At 50.2% G+C, this 21,561-nt stretch overlaps 2 protein-coding genes across 2 annotated transcripts in view; one reads left to right on the forward strand and one right to left on the reverse strand.

The window, feature by feature from the left end:
* The window catches only part of kmt2d (lysine (K)-specific methyltransferase 2D), a 32,335-nt gene extending 27,482 nt beyond the window's left edge, over positions 1-4,853 (forward strand). The window contains exons 52-55 of the mRNA XM_084680404.1: positions 497-782; positions 972-1,045; positions 1,209-1,317; positions 1,886-4,853. Of these exons, the coding sequence (XP_084536530.1) occupies positions 497-782; positions 972-1,045; positions 1,209-1,317; positions 1,886-1,978 (562 nt within the window). The 3' untranslated portion in view covers positions 1,979-4,853. The remainder of the gene's footprint in view (positions 1-496; positions 783-971; positions 1,046-1,208; positions 1,318-1,885) is intronic.
* A 24-nt stretch (positions 4,854-4,877) lies between these two features.
* Positions 4,878-19,497, reverse strand: acvr1ba (activin A receptor type 1Ba). The gene is made up of 9 exons (XM_084680405.1): positions 19,311-19,497; positions 10,791-11,030; positions 10,279-10,515; positions 9,673-9,903; positions 9,181-9,348; positions 8,765-8,921; positions 8,280-8,404; positions 7,730-7,860; positions 4,878-7,212 (listed from the first exon to the last, which is right to left on the reverse strand). Exons 1-9 carry the CDS (start codon positions 19,372-19,374, stop codon positions 7,087-7,089), a joined length of 1,479 nt encoding a protein of 492 aa, XP_084536531.1. The 5' UTR covers positions 19,375-19,497; the 3' UTR covers positions 4,878-7,086.
* Between the last annotated feature and the right edge of the window lie 2,064 nt (positions 19,498-21,561).

A 21,561-nucleotide genomic window follows, 5' to 3' on the forward strand; every position in this document is an offset into this window, starting at 1 on the left:
TACTAATTCTATAAACGCTGCAACACAATAACATGTAGTTCCAGAAACACTTGCGGTGTTCAATCAGACATCTGGTATGTTACTTTATAAGTCACTTTGATGGCTTATATAAGTTTATGTTTTTTTAATTGACGCCTAGGATACAGTGACTCTAAACTGCTTTGATCTCTTACGTTTGCTGTCATGGTGACGTGAGAGGCAGTGGGACTGGTTAGACTGACTTCCTTTTATAATGTCGTACCATATTTGACATCAACATCTTTGTGTTCTACAGTGTTTTGTGGAGCACTTTTAATGGAAATAGTGCCTTAGTATTCTTAAATGCAACCTATTAGTAAAAAAAAAATATATATATATATTTATATATGAGACTTGAGGATAAAAGGTATTAAAATATACATAACATTTGTTCAAAAGAGTTATGTTGGGCCTGGGTTTCGCACAGTTAAATGAGCAATATGAATAGATGTAACCCCCCCTGTCTTTGTCCACTCAGGCCCCACACTTTAAACAGCACCAGTGTGTCCAAGGCCTACCAGAGCACCTTCACAGGGGAGATCAACACCCCCTACAGCAAGCAGTTTGTCCACTCCAAGTCTTCCCAGTACCGCCGCCTCAAGACCGAGTGGAAGAACAACGTGTATCTGGCGCGCTCACGCATCCAGGGCCTGGGCCTGTACGCAGCCAAGGACCTGGAGAAACACACCATGGTCATCGAGTACATTGGGACCATCATCCGCAACGAGGTGGCCAACCGCCGCGAGAAGATCTACGAGGAACAGGTAGGCGGCAAAGTGGATTATTATTATTTATCTAGTCATTGTGGTATTACAGGGCCTTTGACCTTGTGGTCACCATCACGTTGTTTCGTTTTTCCTGCTGCTCTTGTGTTGTCTATATGATATGCAGACCTAGTGAATTGCTGTACAGACTGTCACTGTGAACCCTTGCTTGTTGTCTCGCTACTCTAGAACCGCGGGATCTACATGTTCCGCACTAACAACGAGCACGTGATCGACGCCACCCTGACGGGCGGCCCAGCTCGGTGAGTACCTCCTTATCCACCACTTCCCCGTGACAACGCAGAGTTAACGCCGGGACCAGATCCCCCCTGGTGCACACAGGAGCACCCGTGTACGCTCAGTCCACCTCGGTTCCTCTCCGTCTCCCATATGTCTCACCCGCAGCTGCTGTTTCCTCTCCTCCAGCTATGTCAACCACTCCTGCGCCCCCAACTGCGTCGCGGAGGTCGTGACCTTCGACAAAGAGGACAAGATCATCATCATCTCGAGCCGCAGGATCCCAAAGGGAGAAGAGGTGAGGAGTGAGGGTTAGGATTAGGAGTGAGGATTAGGAGTGAGGGTTAGGATTAGGAGTGAGGGTTAGGATTAGGAGTGAGGGTTAGGATTAGGAGTGAGGGTGGGGAGTGAGGGTTAGGAGTGAGGGTTAGGATTAGGAGTGATGGTGAAGAGTGAGGGTTAGGATTAGGAGTAAGGATTAGGAGTGAGGGTTAGGATTAGGAGTGAGGGTGGGGAGTGAGGGTTAGGATTAGGAGTGATGGTGAAGAGTGAGGGTTAGGATTAGGAGTGAGGGTTAGGAGTGACGGTTAGGATTAGGAGTGAGGGTTAGAATTAGGAGTGAGGGTTAGGAGTGAGGGTTAGGATTAGGAGTGAGGGTTAGGATTAGGAGTGAGGGTGAGGATTAGGAGTGAGGGTGAGGAGTGAGGGTTAGGATTAGGAGTGAGGGTGAGGAGTGAGGGTTAGGATTAGGAGTGAGGGTTAGGATTAGGAGTGAGGACACGTTTCAGTTTTTTTCAGCTGACATATACAGTAACCGTCTCGAGATGTCAAAGTGGATAATTGACCGTCATCTCGTCTTTTTGCAGCTGACATACGACTATCAGTTTGACTTCGAGGACGATCAGCACAAGATCCCTTGCCATTGCGGAGCCTGGAATTGCCGAAAGTGGATGAACTAAAGAAGTGAGAGGGAAAAATAAACTGGCGGATCGCCTCTACCTGGTGCCAGATCAGTCCTGCGCCAAAGCCTTTAGAATCGTACTTTACCCAGTTCATAAGCTGTTCTGAAAGAAACGAGGGGATGACCAGATCCCCCTCCTTGCAATGGAAGACGACTTTAGCATTTATAGCCAAAGGTCTGAAAAAGCATTAACAGATAAACGCCACCTTCAGCAGAAAGGTGGAGGACAACAATATTTACCTTTTTGGTGGATATGTGTGGTGAACCCCCCCCCCCCCCCCCTGCCAAAAGCAGCCCTTCCTTCCTTTACTGCTAGAACCTCCTTCAATAACCCGACTGGCTGGAAACAATCTTCTCGACCAAATGATTAGAATCCTCTGTAAAGTCAATCCTCTTTTAGTGTGAAGCTTCACCTCTGGAGCTTTGATGAAAGCCATGTTAAATGACTACGAATGAACTAACGTGTTCTTTTTAAGTTGGACCTACTCTTCAAAAGCCCTCACTGCACCTCCCAGGAATAAGACGCTTCCCCGTGTCAGCAAGGAAGACTCGCGCGTAGATATCGGTTCGCTAGACAATCCTTAAGTGGCTCTGTACAAAAAAAAAAACGAAATATATGCTTGATTGACGGGGATGTAACGATGTAAAAAAAAATCTATAAAAGTTGAGACGCTATTGACCTGTGGGTTCCAGAATAAGATGTATAAGATTATAAATGGTGGGTTAGTTGGACCCAAGTCTACCTCATTGATTTTAGTGGGAAGTGACTGCTTTGGATAAAACTGTCAACTGCTACTGTGGGACTGAGGCGGTGTTTCAAAGGCGTATGCCTTCTCGGACAAGCAGGGAAACTCAAGCAGCAGGTTTGCTCTATCTACTACTCTATGCTGATCATTCACAATAATGAGCCAACAATTATCATTCTTCACAGGTTGTGTATACATTGAGTAAATGAGTTATGAATCATTTTTTGCCGGCTAAGATCATGCATTTAGAAACCTATCAGAAATTGGATCCCGGGGGTGGGAGGGGCCCATCTGGATTTCCTGTAGTTCTTTGTTTTTCCTATTTATCCATTTAGAAACCATGCTTCTGAGGTGTCAGTGCACCACCCAGTGTGTGTGTGTGTGTGTGTGTGTAGGGGGGGGGGGGGGCTTTAAGTGAAGCAGAATCTCGAGTCCAGCAGAGTAGAGGCAGCGCTCGCCTCTCCCGCTGCTTGTGTTCAGCTCGCTGGCAGACGCAAGACCGCTGTTCCATTTAACATGGTTTTTATTTGTGCCATTTCAGTTCTACGACCCCCCCCCCCCATCCCCATCTTCTATTTGATGTCTCTTCTCCAATAACCTAAATCATGCCTCTTCCTTTCTTGAACTGTAGTGTGGACTGTTGTAAACTAAACTGTAGGAAGTCTTTCTCTGCCTGGCTACAGCCTATATATATTTACTCCCTATATTGTGGTTGGATAGTGGTAGTAGTGTCTTCTGGAGGCTGGAAGCAATGGCAGGGAAGACTTGTTCAAAACTAAAAAAGGGCATTTGTTTTCTCTTAATTTAAGTCAATTAAAACCGAGTAAGTCTTTAAAGAAGGGAGATTGACGAGGACTCCATCTTCCCAGTGCTACTTTGTCTCCTCTCCCCTGACCCCAAGACCTCATGATAAAATGCAAAAGTGTACAAACTGTATATATATACACACACATTTAGGGGACAACAAACTCTTTATCCAACCCCTTTTTAAATCAATAGTCAAGAAATTTAGAGAAATCAAATTCATGAAAATAATCAACCACTGGATATCCTTTTATCAGAAAGATTAAGCTGTATATATATAAATATATGTAAAATGGCAAACTAATATCTTGATATGTATATGAACCAGAGTGTTTTTGCATTTACCTGTTTTTCTATTAGCGTTTTTTGCTATAAGCTTTCGAAGACAGTTTGTTAAAATAGATATGTGAAAATGTCTGGTCTTCTCCACATACTGGGACGAGAAGCCGAGTCGAGGTGATTACGAAATAGTTTTAGAAAGGATCCATGTGGAAAAGTCATGATTATTAAACGAGAATCACATTGCGTAAAGCAGTACAATGGTGCATAGCATTTGTGTATGTATGTAATATCGGTCACGTGTTCATTTATTTTTTATTTATGCTACTGCTTGTTGATTACCAAAACCTATCCCTTGATCAGTCATTCATTGGAATTACGATTTAGTAAATGGAAGATCTTGAACTCCCTAGGACATTACTGTTATGAATATTAGTGCTTTGTTATTTTTATCCTCCCTATAGAAGTGAATGTGTTGGTTATACCTTGTGAAATGGTTACTTGGCCTAATGTATGTTGAAAGTTAACCCCTTACTTACCCGAGAATGATTTGCACTCTTAGTATATGGAGTACTTCTCAAGTGGTAGATATTGATCAATTACCAACGGCAGTGATTTCTTTTTCTCGGTATGGTTAGATTAAGGGAAGACCATGACGAGACATTTTGCCGCTCACTGGATTTTAGCCTGAATAATTCGTACTTTTTACCATGTTTGAATCTTAATTTAAGTTCTCTGCATATCTTAATTTAATAGATTGCTCAAGTTGAAGGTTTCTTTTGTTTTTTTTTAACCGAACCTTCTTTTTAAAAAGGTGTTGCATCTGTACAGCAGAGATACTTTTAGGGAATATGAATAAATATAAATGATCATTTTTATTGTATGTGGCATGTTTTGTATGGATATTATTTTGAATTGTACATATTTTCTGACGACGCCAGAGGTTGCATCTCTTTATATACAGCTTCCCCCTCCCCTTTCCCCAGCATTGGATTTGTCTGCTTTTATTTCTTGTAAAAGAAAATAAAATGCATTTTAAATATATTTTTCTTTACTGAGACAGGACAATTTAAGAAAAAGGTGTTTATTACTGTTTCAGTATGTACACAGTTGCTAACTAGTCCTGAAAGATTTGTATAACATGGAGTTTGAAGTATTTAAGTAGTTTAGGTACAAGAATGTTTAATGGCAAAACACCCATGGCAACAAGCCAAAAGGATAGGAAATATTAGGCATTTGGTTCATATGAGTCACCCAATGAAATACCATGAAAGGAAAATGTCTGCATTAGCCGATATTCCTACCCATGTTACAGCAGCAACACTTACCAGGGTACACAGGCCCCAAAACTCCAAATGAAAGACAAACAACAAGACAAAGAGCCAAGTCTACATCTACTTTGACCTCAGCAGAGCGACCGAGGTCCCAGTGTGAGACAGCATGCAGAAGGGCACAGCCAACAGACACGTCTCCTGGTCCAGTGGAGGTTAATAGCATTCCATAACGCTGCTTTGATGACATTGATCAAAACCCTTACGCCTGTTTGACTTGAACGGTGCAGAGCTTTAAAAGGACGACAAACTGTCAGTCATACCTTGGTCAACTTGTCTGCAAACATAGATACACTCACATTACAAGTAGCTGTTGCTGTTTGTAATGTGAGAATATTTTGCTGCATTGCTGACCACAAAGTGGCAGATAACATGCAGTTTCACATTACAGCATATCAATCTCTAAAAAGAACACAAGGACTGTCTTTCCCCTCAATAAATACCCATTGCTTAAATTCAGTTGAGGCTTCTGCAGGGTTAGAGTACATGATTTAAAAACCAAAAAAGGAAAAGTTTCAAAATCCAGCCTAAGTAAAACTTCAAAAACAAACTCAGAACTCAAAGGGCTTCACAGCAACAGGTTTGCCCTCGTTACTGCTGATGCTGTTCAGCTGTGCCAAAATCTTTTTAGTAGTAAGTGGTAAGAATTTCCCAGTGTACCCTTCAGGCTAAATGATGCAGATCTCATGTATTAAAACATTTTCTCTGAAAAGTACCACAAATATATTATGTAGTATGAAAACAGGAATAAAAACTGAAAAACACAAGAAACACCCTTTGTGGCTTCAAAATATAAGAAAAAGATGTTTGTTTTATATACAAATCATATTTACCCCCATCTTCAGTAGTTTGGACAGTCTAAAAGGAAACAGTCACCCTGTAGTCTTCTTATAAATCAAATGACATTTCAAAACAGTATTCTTAATGACATTTGTATACAAGATATTTTCTTTTGAGTTTTTGGATGCCAGCAGTGACCATGGATTACATCAAGTTTGCCACTAGGAGCCACACAGTCTGACCTGGGAGGTCTGTGTTGAATCACATGAGAGGCTCCTCTGTCTTGTGTTGAAACGACCCATCAACGCCAACTCGACGGAGGGCGAATCCCACTGAATTAGACAGGATCCTCATTTTGATATCAGACACTGGCGTTCTTCGCATGTCACGTCACAGTGATTTGTTTATCAATACAAATTCTTAATAAGAACACAAAAAATAAAATGCAATACAAAAAGGATCTTCCCTGCCACATTTAAGGAGAACACAAACTGGACCGCGTCTAACATGCGACTCTGGAATTCCATGTGTGGAGTGTAAAGGGCTGCCAAGGAGTACAATGCATGGGGAGGGGGGGGGGGGGTTCAAGTAGCAAAATGCACAGACAGTTTGATGCTTAGCAAACAGCAACAGAGGGGACATTGGCAGACGCTGCAACGACATATTCAAGACCGCCACTCTCCCAGACGGCAATAAAGAAGGAGCTTGCCGGCAACAGGAAGTGATGCGGCACTCTCTTTCAGCTCGACGCCAAACCCCTCCGTGTTTGAGGTGACGGACGTAGCTAGTCCATCCTGGGGCAGTTGAAAAGTTGTTAGAAGAAGAAGAAGAAGAATTCCTGTACATTAGTAACAATTCCTGCTATGGAAAACGCCAACAAAAAAAGTCGAGTCATGGGAGTGATAATATGGTGGAGTTGTAGTGGTGGTGATGGGCACGAGGAGGAAGGGAAGGCGGAGTCTTTCAGTAGTTTGAGCTAAAAAGGTGAGGTAGACCTTGTCACGACACGCAAGGGGGGGGGGGGGGCTATTAAAACTGGTGGGGTTTTAAGTCGCAGTCCTTTCTGGGGTGTTTTCATAGAATGGGAGGGGCAGGGGAGCAGAGGAGGGTCTTCAGTGTATGTGCGTCTTCGGCGAGGGGGGAGGAGGAGGAGGTGCGCGGTGCGCTCACATCTTGACGTCCTCCTCCACGCTGAGCTGGGACAGGGTCTTCTTGATGCGCAGGGCGGTGAGGCGGGCCGCGCCGTTGGCGTACCAACACTCCCTCATGATCTTCCCCATCACCCGCAGAGACTGGGGGGACAAGAGAGGGACGCGGTTAGGCTACGGCTACACCAAGTACGGAAATGTTGCCGTGCGGGAATAGAACGTTGGCGGAGCGGATGTTTTATTTAGCCGGCTACACTCGACGCGTCAAAGATTTACATTTAAGATGAACAGACTGTATGTAAAACGCATAATAAAAATAGAAGCCAGTCTATTTATACATTTTCCGCACGGAAATTTCGTTTCCGTGTCTTGTGTAGCTATGCTCATTGCTTGCAATGTATTAGAACTCTGCTGAGTCCACAACGCGTCCGCAAGGCAACATTTCCGTGCTTGGTGCAGCCACGGCGTTAGGCTGGGCTCCTGTTCTGGTAAAGCCCCCCCACCCCCTTCCCACACTCCCATCCCAGGACACCCTCGTCCCTAGATCAATCCTTCACGGTGCTTAAGCCGTCACCAAGTACACCACCAGCGTAGCCCTTGGTTACACGAGAGACCTCCAGGGCCCAGTTTGGACAGAGACGCTGGCTGGCGTGTTCCGTACCTCGTAGCTCTGCCACCAGTTGGGCACGTTGGGCCTCAGCCGCTGGTCACACACCACCTTCCTCATCTCCTCTATGGAGGGGTCGGAGGGCACCAGGTCAAAGTAGGGCAGCTGGTACTCCTCATGGATACCTGAGGGAGGGAGGGAGGGAGGGAGGGAGGGAGGGAGGGAGGGAGGGAGGGAGGGAGGGAGGGAGGGAGGGAGGGAGGGAGGGAGGGAGGGAGGGCAGTATGGTTACACACGTCGCCACGCAGCCACGCACGACACGAGTCTGTGTGCTGGAGCGGCCGCAGCAACGGTGTGTGCGCGTGAGGGTTGGTTTGTGTGCGTGGTATTGTTGAATGAATGGGTGGGTGGAAGTCAGTGGTCAGGGTAAACCCTGTGTGACGGATTTGCTGGCACTGTAATGGGCCTCCACCTCAGCTGGCTCATGTGTTGTTTAAGAGATGGGTGCGTGTGTCTCAAGGCTCCAGATAGAGAAGGAGAAGGGGAGGGAGGTCTGCATGTGTGTATAGATGTGTGTGTGTGCGTGTGCGTGTGGCAGTCTCACCCCCAGTGTTGCAGCGGCGTGCTATCTCCCAGTACACCAGTCCCAGGGCATAGATGTCGGCACACTTGAAGGAGTCAAAGTGTTTCATGTTGATGGTCTCATCCAGAACTTCCGGGGCCATATACCTGAGACGCACACATTCACATCATCCATAACTACACACCACCGGCAAATCATCCCATGATATTCTGACAGGGCCCTACAAGCATACTGTATTAAACATGATTCAGAATGGGTATATTGTATTCATTGGAATATACCTATAATAATAGCCTTATTAGACACTCCCCATAAGAGATAAAGAGATGTTAACGATATCTGTGTGCATGTCAATATCTGAATCTCGACGTGGCTCAAAGAGCACTCCATCTACACGGCTGCCTCCCAGGTTGCATTCAAATCCAGTACATGCATATTCTGTTTTTTTAACAGCTCAATCCATACGATCAAATGTGAGAGTGAAAGTTGTGGTGGTTGGAGCAGACCTCTTGGTGCCCACCCTCTGGTTGGGGGCGATGTCGATGGTGTCTGTGATGGACTCGTGGCGCACGGCCAGGCCCAGGTCTGCGATGGCACACATGCCGTTCTTCTTCACCAGGATGTTCTTGGACTTGAGGTCGCGGTGGGCAATGCCAGGCTTCCCTGGAGGAGCAGGACGGAGAGCTGACTGGGCTGCAGGGAGCTACACCTCTCTGTGTGTGTGTGTGTGTGTTTATATATGCCTCGTGTGTGTGTGTGTGTATATGCCTCGTGTGTGTGTGTGTGTGTGTATATGCCTCGTGTGTGTGTGTGTGTGTGTATGCCTCGTGTGTGTGTGTATATGCCTCGTGTGTGTGTGTGTGTGTGTGTACATGCCTCGTGTGTGTGTACATGCCTCGTGTGTGTGTGTGTGTGTGCTCACCCTGAGTGCCCAGGATCTCCATGTGCAGGTGAGCCAGGCCGCTGGCGGCCGACAGTGCCAGCTTGATCATGCCCTCGATGGTGACAGAGTAGTGGTTCAGGTAGTCGAACAGGGAGCCGTGCTCGTGGTAGTCCGACACCAGCCACAGCTGCGTCCACGTGCCGTTGTCTAAGAGACGGAAGCAGGGAAAGGGGGGTTGAGGCGGCGAAACGAAACGTCAGAACAACCGTTTGTACGGCAGCTGTTCCCAGTGCCTGGGAAAAACGGTTGTTTCTGAAAACGCAGCTGTGGACCAGACTGGTGAACTACTGGGATAGATCCAAGCTCCTATTGAGCGTATAGCCGGCCTTCGGCCTTGCAAAGGAGTCATCCAGTGGAGGGTTTTCATGTTGTGTATACTTAATCATGTTGACATGGTTTGTTTCTAAAGCACATCTGTGTTTTGTCGTGTGACTTCATCGTCAACGGAGGGGGGGGGGGGGGGGGGCTCACCTTTGTTGTCGGCGGCGATGAAGCCCAGGATGTTCTCGTGACGCAGCATGATGGTCTGGTAGATCTCCGCCTCGCGGAACCAGGAGCGCTCCTCGCGCGACGAGAAGATCTTCACCGCCACGTCGCCGCCGCGCCACTTCCCCCGCCACACCTCGCCGAAGCGGCCCTTGCCGATGATCTCCTGCAGCACGATGGTGCGCGCCACCGTGCGCTGCACGAACAGGGGCAGGCCTGGTGGGGGGAGGGGGGGGGGGGCAGAGGGTCAGAGGGGCGGAACCCAAACCATCACAAGGGGTTCAGCGGAAACTCCAATTCCAACGCGAGTTGTCACCAGTCGAGCGCCGGGTGATACTACACGACAGTCGTCTATATCATTTCATACAGTCGCAAAACATTTCGAAATATTTTTCGTTACAACTTTTCAGTCCCCCCCCAAAAAATATGAAACAGGATTTGAAAACAATTATTACGGTGAAATGAAATCCAAGTGGCACTATCACTTTTCCCTCAGAGTACTAAAGGTGTTTAGGTGAAGGTTGTGCTAGCTGGGGAGGAGCCATGTCTGTGGACCAGCACGGTGGAGGACCCCAGGCTGGCTGTACTGACCGGAGCCCGAGCCGGACGTCGACATGTCGTAGATGAGGTCCTGCAGGGTCTTGTCCTTGGCCATGTACAGGTGGTCGCAGCTGGGCTCCTCCACCTCCAGCCGGTGGCGGTGGCTGTAGGCCCTCTGGTGGTGCTGGAAGAGGAACGCGGCCACCATCAGCAGCACGCACAGCAGGAAGACGGGGCCCGCGATCATCGCCACCAGCTCCACGGGGCCCCAGGAGCCCGAGTCCTCCTCTGAGAGGGGGGAGAGAGAGAGAGATCAAAGTTAGTGGCCCTGCTATGTTTGAAACAAATGACCCCCCATGGCTACAACAAGCAGACAAACGCAACAAAAACAAATCCCATGAAACAACCACGTCATTGATCTACAAGAGACCACACACACGCGCGTGACAAATCCGACAGCGTCGGCCTATCAACCAGCCATCTGTGTGTGTGAAAAAAAATACTTTTCCCTCAGATGTGCAACACCAAACGTCAACAGAACCCCTCCCTCCCTCCCTCCTCACCGGCGGGGGCCTCGAGGTCCAGGCTGTTGCAGTAGTCGGTGTAGCAGCAGTGGGTGTTGACCACGCCCTGGGAGCTGAGGCAGTAGAAGGGCTGGCCGGGCGGCTCCAGGCTGTCGCTGCTGATGCACAGGCGCACGTGCTGCAGCCGCTCCTGGAAGAAGGAGGTGGAGGCCATGCAGGCGCCGTCCGTCTCGCACTCGTAGCCCGTCTTCTCGCAGTTGGTGCAGTTGCACCTCAGGGCTGCCGGGGGAGGAGGGGAGGGTTAGCGTGGGCGAGGAGAGGAGCGGAGGGGGGGGTTGTTGTGGGGGAGGGGGGAGAGGGTGAGCGCGTGGGAGAGGAATGAAGGGTTCGTGTGGGAAAGGAGAGCAGGGTGAGGGGGCGCGGTGGGGGCTTTTACACAGCACACAGGTTACACATTCCACACAGGCCGCGTCGTCTGTAACGCGTCGAGTCCAAGCCGGCGCAGTTCTTGCTCTCACCAGCAGAGGGCACCCCGCACCCACCAAATCAACACGGCACCGGCCCCCGAGTAACAGACCCCATTCAGGAGGAGCGGCGAGAGGGCAGAAGCACACGCTGTCCGGCCCTGAAACCAGATCCCCCACTGCAGATGAACCCAAACACGCTGGAAGGAGCTGAAACCGTCCGCTGGGACGCTCACGGTGAAACCCAACGACCAGCCGGAGCCAAACCCCCAGATGCAGCAGTCTGCTGGAGCCGCAAGCGCCCCCCGCCCCTCCTCACACAGCCAGGCTGCCCCCCCCCCCCTCACACAGCCATGCTGCCCCCCCCCCCCCCTCACACAGCCATGCTGCCCCCCCCCCCCCCTCACACAGCCATGCTGCCCCCCCCCCCCCTCACACAGCCATGCTGCCCCCCCTCACACAGCCAGGCTGCCCCCCCTCACACAGCCATGCTGCCCCCCCCCCCTCACACAGCCATGCTGCCCCCCCCCCCCCTCACACAGCCAGGCTGCCCCCCCTCACACAGCCATGCTGCCCCCCCCCCCCTCACACAGCCAGGCTGCCCCCCCTCACACAGCCAGGCTGCCCCCCCCCCCTCACACAGCCATGCTGCCCCCCCCCCCCCCTCACACAGCCATGCTGCCCCCCCCCCCCCACACAGCCATGCTGCCCCCCCCCCCCCCACACACAGCCATGCTGCCCCCCCCCCCCCACACAGCCATGCTGCCCCCCCCCCCCCCCCACACACAGCCATGCTGCCCTCTCGGGGCTCCAGTCAGCCCAGACTGCTTCGAGAGGGGGGACGGGGGGGGGACGGGGGTCTACAGTGTCTACTAAAATGGTCAGAAATGGAACATGACATGGCTTCCCATGTTTACTTGAACTCGATGACACCAGACTGTAGCATGAGACACTGGGACCAGATGGACCTATAGATGGACAGATACATGGAGGGATGGATGGATAGGTAAGATAGATGGGCAGAGCTCTGTCCTGGCCGGGTGCCTCCAGCTTTAAACACCGCCAGGCAGCGTTTCAGTCCATCAGTCAGTCTGTCAGCCGGGCCTGATGAAAACTGACAGGATTTGGGGGCCAGACTGAGACGTTCTGCTGCTTGTTTTCCTTTTGAAGAGGTTAGAGGAAGGGGGGGGGGGGGTACAGAATTCTACACTGGCGAGTACACCATTACATGAGTGTAAGTGTGTGCCCAACACAGTGTGCTGGTGGAGCGTGGAGCTATTCCCCCCTGACGGAGCCAGCTCCATGAGAGACAAATAAATCACCAGCAGGAGGAGGGGGGGAGGGAGGCAGGGACGAGACTTCAACACACAAATGGCGAGACGCTCTCATGTAGCGAGCGGACCAGAGGCCGACTTGCAGGCCCGCCCGCCTCAAAAGCAAGGCTTAGCGTGGTGGGACCCCCCGCCGGTCCTGAATACCCTGTTTTTGTGTCCTCCCTGGATAATCCCCCCCCCCCCCTCTCCCATCCTACCAGGTCACTGCGACCCCCCGAGATCCCGCCTCGCCACTTGTCATTGGCCCAGGCGCCCCTCGAGACAACGCTATTGGCTCCCCGTGGGAGGCAGAGCCGCTGGTCTGCCAGCTCTCTGCTGGGCTCTTCCAGACCCTTCTTTGTCGAGGAGGTACACTTCTTCATGCAGTCTTACTCCACTGTCTCTCTCTGTCTCTCTCTGTCTCTCTCTGTCTCTCTCTGTCTCTCTCTGTCTCTCTCTGTCTCTCTCTGTCTCTCTCTGTCTCTCTCTGTCTCTCACACACACACACACAACCCCATTGCACCATATCTACACCTTGGTGGTCAAAACCACAATGATGTCAGACGAATGCTTCCCACTGACTGTTTGCATAGGCTGCTTGCGTGTCACTGATTCTGTGACTGACTAAATATGTGTGTGCGTGTGTGTGTGTGTACACAAGGGTTTTACCAGGAAAAATGTGTGGGGCGAGTGAGTCTGCGTTTCTCGTCAGTGCGTGTCTTGTGTGTGTGTGTGTGTGTGTGCGGGCGGGCGGGGGGGGAGGCTCTCGGAGCCGGGGAAGTGGCAGGAACTCTTACGAGAGCGCGTCCAAGTCGACTGCAGTTCGCATGCTCGTAGAATTTCCTGCCGATTGCGGAGAGAGGTGAGGCAGGGCCTTGATAAGGCCATGGAAAACAGGCTGGCAGGCCGACATCCTCATCCCAGAGCCTAATGGAGCAGCAGGGGCCTCACCCGGCAGAGGAGGCCCTCCATCTCCCCTCAAGGCCAGACGGCTGACAGGAATTCCAGGGACAACCGCTTTCAAAATCACCAGTCCTCGCCACACACACACACACACACACAGAGCCAGGTTTGAAACTCTAACCTAGTATGCTTGCCTGTGCCTGAGGCAGGGCAAGGATGAGCCCCACGTCCTCCTTCTACAGGGAGTACCAGACGGTTGGAGCGGGGGGGACCGCTTGTCACTGTGCGGAGTGTGGCGCTCCACTGTGGTTTCACAGAAGCCGTGCGTGATGGATGGCAGGACAGGGAAACATCGGTAAAGAGTTGATCAATGGCAACACAAGGCGGTCATAACACAGACGCGCGCCAGACCGAGACTGTTCTGTCAACAACCAAAACGTCGATCCTTCAACAGCCCCGACGGCGAGGAGCCACAGATGGTCGGCAGACACAAGCCAATGAGGAAGGAAGCAAACCCAACACGTCTCCCTCTCTCCCTCCCCCTCTCCCTCCCTTTCCCTTTCTTCCTCTGTCCCACACTCACACTCTCTGACTCAAACACAGACACGCACGCAAACAGTCACAAAGAAAAAGCCATTAAAAAAATACTATTGAGAGGTTAACAGGAAAAAGGCTGTCGCCTTGGTGGTTTTTTATTCTGTTTTTTTTAACCACCCAATGTGACAGGCTCCAGACACGCCATCCAGACTCGGTATCAAATATTGAGCGCGCACCCACCAGCCTGACAAACACTGATGCTGACCTAAAATTGGGTTTCACAACAGCACGCATTCTTTGATTCTCTGGTGGTTCAAAATCCTACTTGAAGCTGTACCGGCCAAACTTCATCTGGCCTGTGTGCTCTGGGGACACGCCAGAGTGTGTGTGAGTGTGTGTGTGTGTGTGTGTGTGTGTTTGGGGGAGGGACCTTGTATCCTCATAATTGGTGGCCTTACACTGGCCCTTTGTGTGGAGATTAGAGGACATGAGGAGAGATCGGTCTGGGCCGGGGGCCTGACCAAAGAGCTGGAGAGGGGGAGGGGAGGCAGGAGGGAGGGAGGGAGGGGGTAACAGCTCCCCCAGTCCCCTTTTTGTGTGCGTGCGTGCGTGTGTGTGTGGGGGGGGGGGGGGGGGGGGGGGGCAGATCAGAGTTGAGAAGGGGCAATTGTGGTGAGGAGGTGTAGGGGATGAGGGGGGAGGGGGGTTCGACCTTCCCCCCCAGCTGTGAAGCGGGTAGAGGGGGGGGGGGGGGGGTCTGCAGTGACCAGCTGTGACCATCATTAAAACCCAGTCTAGACTTTGACTTACAAAGACAGACAGGAGGGCTGGGCCTGTGGGGGGGAGGGCAGTGGGGGGCATGTGGAGGGGGGAGGGGCTAGGGATTTGGCTGGGGCCGCTTTAGCTGAAAACGCGCGTGTGAAGTTCCTGTCATTCCGTTCGTGTCGAGGCAGGACATGCAGACATGGCAGGGAAGGGATTTCTAACAGTGTTGCCTTGAGAGAGAGAGAGAGAGAGAGAGAGAGAGAGAGAGAGAGACAGAGAGAGACAGAGAGAGACAGAGAGAGAGACAGAGAGAGAGACAGAGAGAGACAGAGAGAGAGAAGAGAGAGAGAGAGAGAGAGAGAGAGAGAGAGAGAGAGAGAGAGAGAGAGAGAGAGAGAGAGAAACCAAACATTTGTATCTGGCTTTGAAGGGTGAGACAGGGAGACGGAACGGGAAAAAAAATACAAAAAAATCCCTGTTACCACAATCAGACATCCTCTAAATATAGCCTACACATGTGCATGTACTGTGTATAAATACTATGGTATGTATAGCGAAAGAACATGTGTAAGAGATCGCCTCCATGTCATAACAGAGGTGATTCTCAGGACAGGAGGATAGTGGAGGCAGTGGAAAATGTTGCAGCTTGCCTGGGCTGTGTGTGTGTGGAGGTGTGTGTGTGGAGGTGTGTGTGTGTGTGTGGGGGGGGGGGGGGGTGTCTGGGTTCCACACTGTTCTCCTGGGTAAGGGGTGTGTTTAAGGGCGCAGAGTGCTGGGAAGAGAGGGGGCTTCGAGCACCATTACCAAAAGGCCCTTTCTGAAATGAGATCCATTCAGATACCAGACAGCTGATCAAGACAAGCAGACGCCACCAGTCAGGAGTAGAGTGCACCACACACACACACACACACACACACACACACAGACAGACACAGACACACCTACTCTGGCCTAATCAATGCAAGGCAGAGAGGCATGGGGGCAGCAAAGTCATTACCTTTGTCTACCATCTCAGGGTCAGATTACCGCTCCGACAGGGAGGGAGTGGGGGAGGGGGGCGACCCTCTGGGGTTTCTCCCCGCCTTCCGGCCAGACATGGCTGGGCGCTGCCACGCGCAGCACACAGGCTAGCGCGCCTCCGCCCGCCAGAGCCCCCGCGGAATGGAGGCCGCGGATCACGTTTCCCCCCCCCCGCCATCCCGCCCAACCAGGAAGTCTGGCGGCGAGTGACTTGTTCAACCCGTGAGCCTGCTCCAACAGTCGGGGGGCGAGTGACTTGTTCAACCCGTGAGCCTGCTCCAACAGTCGGGGGGCGAGTGACTTGTTCAACCCGTGAGCCTGCTCCAACAGTCGGGGGGCGAGTGACTTGTTCAACCCGTGAGCCTGCTCCAACAGTCGGGGGGCGAAGAAGCCGCTTGTGCTCCGGGGACGCGTGGTCGGCCCCGACCTGGGAGCTGGTCACAAGGTGTCCACAGTCTCAGAAGGGAATAACAAGACGTCTTTAGGGGGGAGATAAAGTGCTTGTGTCTGGAGGTGGAGGGGGGGGGGGGGGTGCGTGTGGGCTGGTGGGAGCAGGAGCAGGAGGAGTCCCTCTGCTGGGGGACAGAACAGGGATGTGGTGGATCATGAGCGCGGGTCACCGAGGGGCCAGCCTGTCTGCACCGCCGCCGTCATTAGACCCCTGCGCCTCCGGGCCGACGGTGGCTATTATCCACCCAGGTCATTATGGGATGGAGGGGGGGGGGGGGGGGGGGGAGGGGGAATCAGCCGAGAGCGGACGCCACAGGGCCCCGCGAGCAGAGCTGCTGACGGTGAGCGCGCACACACACACACGCACGCCCCAAACCAACAAACCCCCCACGCATGTGCACTCCAGATACACGCCGAACAAGTGGAAGAAAACACTCACACATGCCCACACACACACACACACACACACACCCCTATTTGAACCTAATAACTCCCGAATCTCTTCCCTGCACACTATCTTGGCTGTGACCGGGCCAGGCAGGCAGGCACACGTTCTCCGGAACACTCCACAGACTGCTGCTCGGCCCCGGCAGCATCGCGCCCCGAACACGAAACGCCCAGCCGTGCCTCGGCTCGGAGAAGCCTCTGTGAGGCGTTCCGACCGCCCCGGAGAAGGGACTTTTCTGGGCTTTTAAATCACCTGCTCTGTGAAAGCACTGAGCCACATGAAGCACCATGATAACAGGGCACTGAGCTTTGGGTTTTTTGGAGGAGGGGGTATGTTTCCTGTCTCTCAGAGTAGCTAGGGAGAGGGAGAGGGAGAGACACCTATCCACTGTTGACGCAGGGAGAACGGGCCCCTGGCCTGGGACTGGCTGGCAGAGCGGAAACAGACGTAGGAACACAGATAACACAGCAGAAGATAAGAGCCTGTGACACAGAGCAGCAGGGAAGCAGACCCAGGCCTGCTGCGTGGCAGAGAGAGAGAGAGAGGGAGACCGACACAGAGAGACAGCCAGAGAGAGACAGCCAGAGAGAGAGAGACAGGGTTTTTTTTTGTTGTTTTTTTAAGGAGAGAGAGACCTGCCCTGCCTTGCGGCGGTCTGTATCGTGCCAGTATCACATTGCTGCCTGTTCACAACCCTCCTCTCCCAAGCACATTGTTGCATAACCCGTGTACTGCCCAAGATCCAACGCTGTCGTCAACAGGTGACAAACCCTGTGTGTATGTGTCATCGTACGCGGGTCACGAGTGACAAACGGCTCTGTCACCATCTCACCAAGACCAGACCCCAGGTGCTCCACTCGCAGTCAAGAGTCGCTGGCACGGACCTTTCCGTTTTTTTTCCAGTTTTTGGCTTTGCCGTGGCACAAATCATGACGTGGTGTGAAACTAGAGAGTGGCCGTGAGGGGGCCAGCTGGACAAATCCATCACCCCCCCCCCCCCCCCCCCGCCAGGAAACCTCCCCCATTCACAACCAATTTCAACCGCCCGACCTCGCGTTTGACTGTGTCACCGAGCCAAACTAACTCGGCTGCAGCAGTCGAGCCCTCGCTGGTGATCAAAAGTCACACGCAAGTTAAACTGTGACTATGTGTGGTGCCCTTATCAAATCATAATGCAGTTTATGCTCTGGTACTTGAAAGAGGGCTGAGTCACCCATGTTTAACCTTTAATAGGCTAGGTGCAGGCAGCGGTCTGCATGTTGTTGAGAACAGATAAGGCTCCCTTCTTCTTTGCAAGTTGCAACAGAGCGGGGCCTTTGCGTGACTTCGGCGAGAGTTTGACAAATAAAGTCAATAGGTACGGCTGTGTGCACGTCCATTTCAGATTGAATTTCCGGGCCCCTTTAAAAGTCACTTTCATGCTGCCCTGACAAAAGTCCCTCTGAAACCTTCAACCAAAAGCCAATATGTTACAGGAGTCTGGCAGTCTTAAAGCGCCATAACCACCATATGCCAATTGACATCTCTGGTCACTGATGTTGTGGATTTGGACATCAGCTGCTCACACCAGACAAAGGACCGGCCCCTTGGCTGGCGCCTGAAAAGACCCCTCTCTCGACACATTTCCATCACAAAGAACCCAGACTTCAACTCTGACTTTAGTCTGGGTCGGCTGCAATGGCTTGCTGCGGTCGTATTCTTGCCAGTATTCAGTGGCTGGTGGTGCTCACTAAGTAGTCCTTTTTACTCCGTACACGCAGCCGGCAATAAGGAGTTCCACAATGTCCACAGTTCTTTAGATACGTTCTAATACTACACTAAAGTGACGTTCAAGACGATTTGCCAACAATCTTAATGAGAGGTACTCGCCTCCCACTCGTACAAAGGAGGGTGTTATTTATGTATTGCAAAATGCACTGTAGAATGTTCCGAGTTGCATCACAAATGTTCTGTTGCCGAAACGTCCTTCTTATCAGAATATTCAGCAGATAAGACATGGATTAGGAGGAATTTATCACACGTTGCCACGAGCTGCCCCTCCATTGTTTAGTAAACATTAGCTAGCTACAGAACACAGTCCGAGATAACTTCATAACAACAAAGGACGCCTAAAGCAGGAGTATTGTTATCACTAAATACGCCTAAATAGCAAGTTAGCTTGGAACCTGGAATAATAAATGAAAATAAATTACAGTTTGCATTCATCATGAGACCGTGGGATAAATTGGCTTGTCAATATTAAATCTGCTGGCTACAGACTGGCTAGCCATGCCACACACATATCGCTGCTCTGTTGGTCGCCTCGAAAACAAACAAACAAACACCGCCGGCTAGCCATCTTGCTAAGCTAACAAAATACACTGCTTGTAACCAGCCGGCGATTCCGCGATTATCAAAATAACCATGATTATCACACTTGGTAATCTCAGACCGCAAATATAATCAATTAAATGTATGTCCAAATTACTTTTAATTTCAATCGCGTGCTTCAATTATCTTGTGAGAACTGACGTTTATAATATATGTGGTTTATAAATCCTAGACACCGCCATGATGAGCAACAGCCGATGCCCAGTCAGCCAGTCGCCTTCTCACACACGGGCAGTCGCACAAAAACACACTTGAGACAAAAACCGGCAGGCACATGCACTTAACTTACCTTCACCGATGGCGAGAAAACCAAGGAGAGCAAGCAGCGAAATGGCTATTTGTTTTAAAGCCATTTCACAGAATTCCCATCGCTTCACATTCAACGAGTTCGAACGTTGTGGTATTATCAACACGGCCCGACCTAAAACACAACCACAACCCCAACCATATCACCACAGCCAGCCAGGCAATGGAGGAGGCAATGAGGCAAGGTGACGTAGTTAAAGGGGCGTGCGTGGGTTTAAAAGGGAGGGTTTAAGGTCGCCCTTTGTTGTGGTCGCTTTGCGCCCAGTCTTTCCATGTTATGATGTTATTAGGTCTGACCGTTCGTCTCAAAATTGTTATGTGGCCTCTTGAATAGTAAATGATAAAAGTTTTGCTTTAAGTAACTTGCTGTGCATAGGTTTACTATAAGTCACATGGGGGGGACTCTAAATGCTCATGACTGAAGGGGAAAGAAAAACAGGTCTCTTGACTGGCTGTAGAACCAACGTGATTCTAATTAAGGCAGCATCTGATGTAGTGTCCCAAATACAACTTCAGAGAAACAACAACCAATTCAGCGCAAACATGTGAATAATTAATGTTAACTGTTATTTTACATCAACGTAATATTCAGCAAAAGCTACTTGAGTCCTAATTTGATGCACTAACAAGTGCGTCTCAGTAATGAAAAATGGCTGCTGCAGGATGGTAGAATTGGCGCTTATGCTGTCCCTACTGCTGTCACTCGATCTTCTGCTGTGACTCTCCCTGCCCTCTTCTCAGTCTCACTGTCTGTGTAGGCTTCTCAGTGAGCTACTCTCCAGCCATTGGTGAACTTTCCCAATTTATCTGCAGGATTCTGTCAGTGGATACTGTTTACCATTCAGACTCCTATCTAAGCTGGACTGTTGGGATTTGGCAGCAATACACAAATACACAAACTAAGAAAGGAGAGGAGGAGAGTGTCTTCTCTCTTGGTATCTTGCTTGGTTTCTCTCTCTCTGATACTTGCACAGCCCCCCCCCCCCCCCCCCCCCCACAGTGTTAAAAATAACCTGCTTCTTGACTCAGTGATGAGACAAACTGGGGCTTCGGGGGAGTATTAGGTCTCTGGAGTTTGGTCAGCACCAGACAGACAGATACATCCGCAAACAGGCCAAGGCACTGATACTGCACAGACGAATGGCACTGATACTGCACAGACGGATGGCACAGACAAGAACCTATTGCAGTCCGAAACACACAGAGACACAACTACATTTACATACTCTCTGACACACACAGGCACAAATACTTATACACACTATCTGACACGCATACTTATACACACTCTCTGACACACACGGACACACAAACTTATACACACACTCTGACACACTCAGAGGTGTCCATGCAACAGAAATACAGGTCAGCTAAATATCTCTGGCCTGATTCTTTCACACCTTAATTGCATGGCCATGTTTTGTAGTTGGGTTATAACTGGACGAACACATCTTTTCTGAAGGAGGAATGCTTAAAGTGAAAAGTAAATTCTACAAGTGACAGAGAAATGCTAAATAAACTGCATATGTTCACACTTCATACTGTACTGTCTGTAAGAGTATGTGTGTGAACAAGTGGTGAGTGTGAGTCAAGACAGAATATTAGCCTACATATTTATGAAAACAAAAGAAAGTAATTTCAGAAGTGTAAATGCAAGAAAACACACAGGCTCATTTCAAATGAACATATATTTGAAGAACAGCTTTGCTGCCCAGTTTACATCACTTAATTTGGTATCCTAAGACCTCTTGTGGGCAATGATAGAACTGCATGCTCTTCCAGCGCCCTCCTCATTATTTAACTAAAACAACGTGTGCTTTGTTTTTATTGTCCTTTTAAATATCATGCACATTTAATAATTTCTCTTATATCTGTGACAAAATAATTTCATGGAAAATGTCAAATATATAGAAAATGTAATAGACATACATGAATATCGTTGGTATAGGCAAGATATCTAACATAGAACTACTGTGACCTATAAGCTCAAATGGTAAAATTAGTAACAGTTGCAGTGGCAGGCACATGGTCGACTGAAATTGCTTCCAGGAAACTCAAACTAGTTTTAGCAGGCTTCTGTCAGCATGCATCGGAACAAACAAGACACTTAATTTACAACAAGCATAAAAACATGCCCAGTGCATCCTGTCAGTAAGTCCTTTTGAAATCCTTAGGGTAATCCATTTTTCGCAAAACAGTGATCGCACACACTATGATGTGGAATTGCGATGTTT

Source organism: Hypomesus nipponensis, chromosome 18, assembly GCF_054491055.1.
Source record: "Hypomesus nipponensis isolate SF chromosome 18, ASM5449105v1, whole genome shotgun sequence".
NCBI classification, from domain to species: domain Eukaryota; kingdom Metazoa; phylum Chordata; class Actinopteri; order Osmeriformes; family Osmeridae; genus Hypomesus; species Hypomesus nipponensis.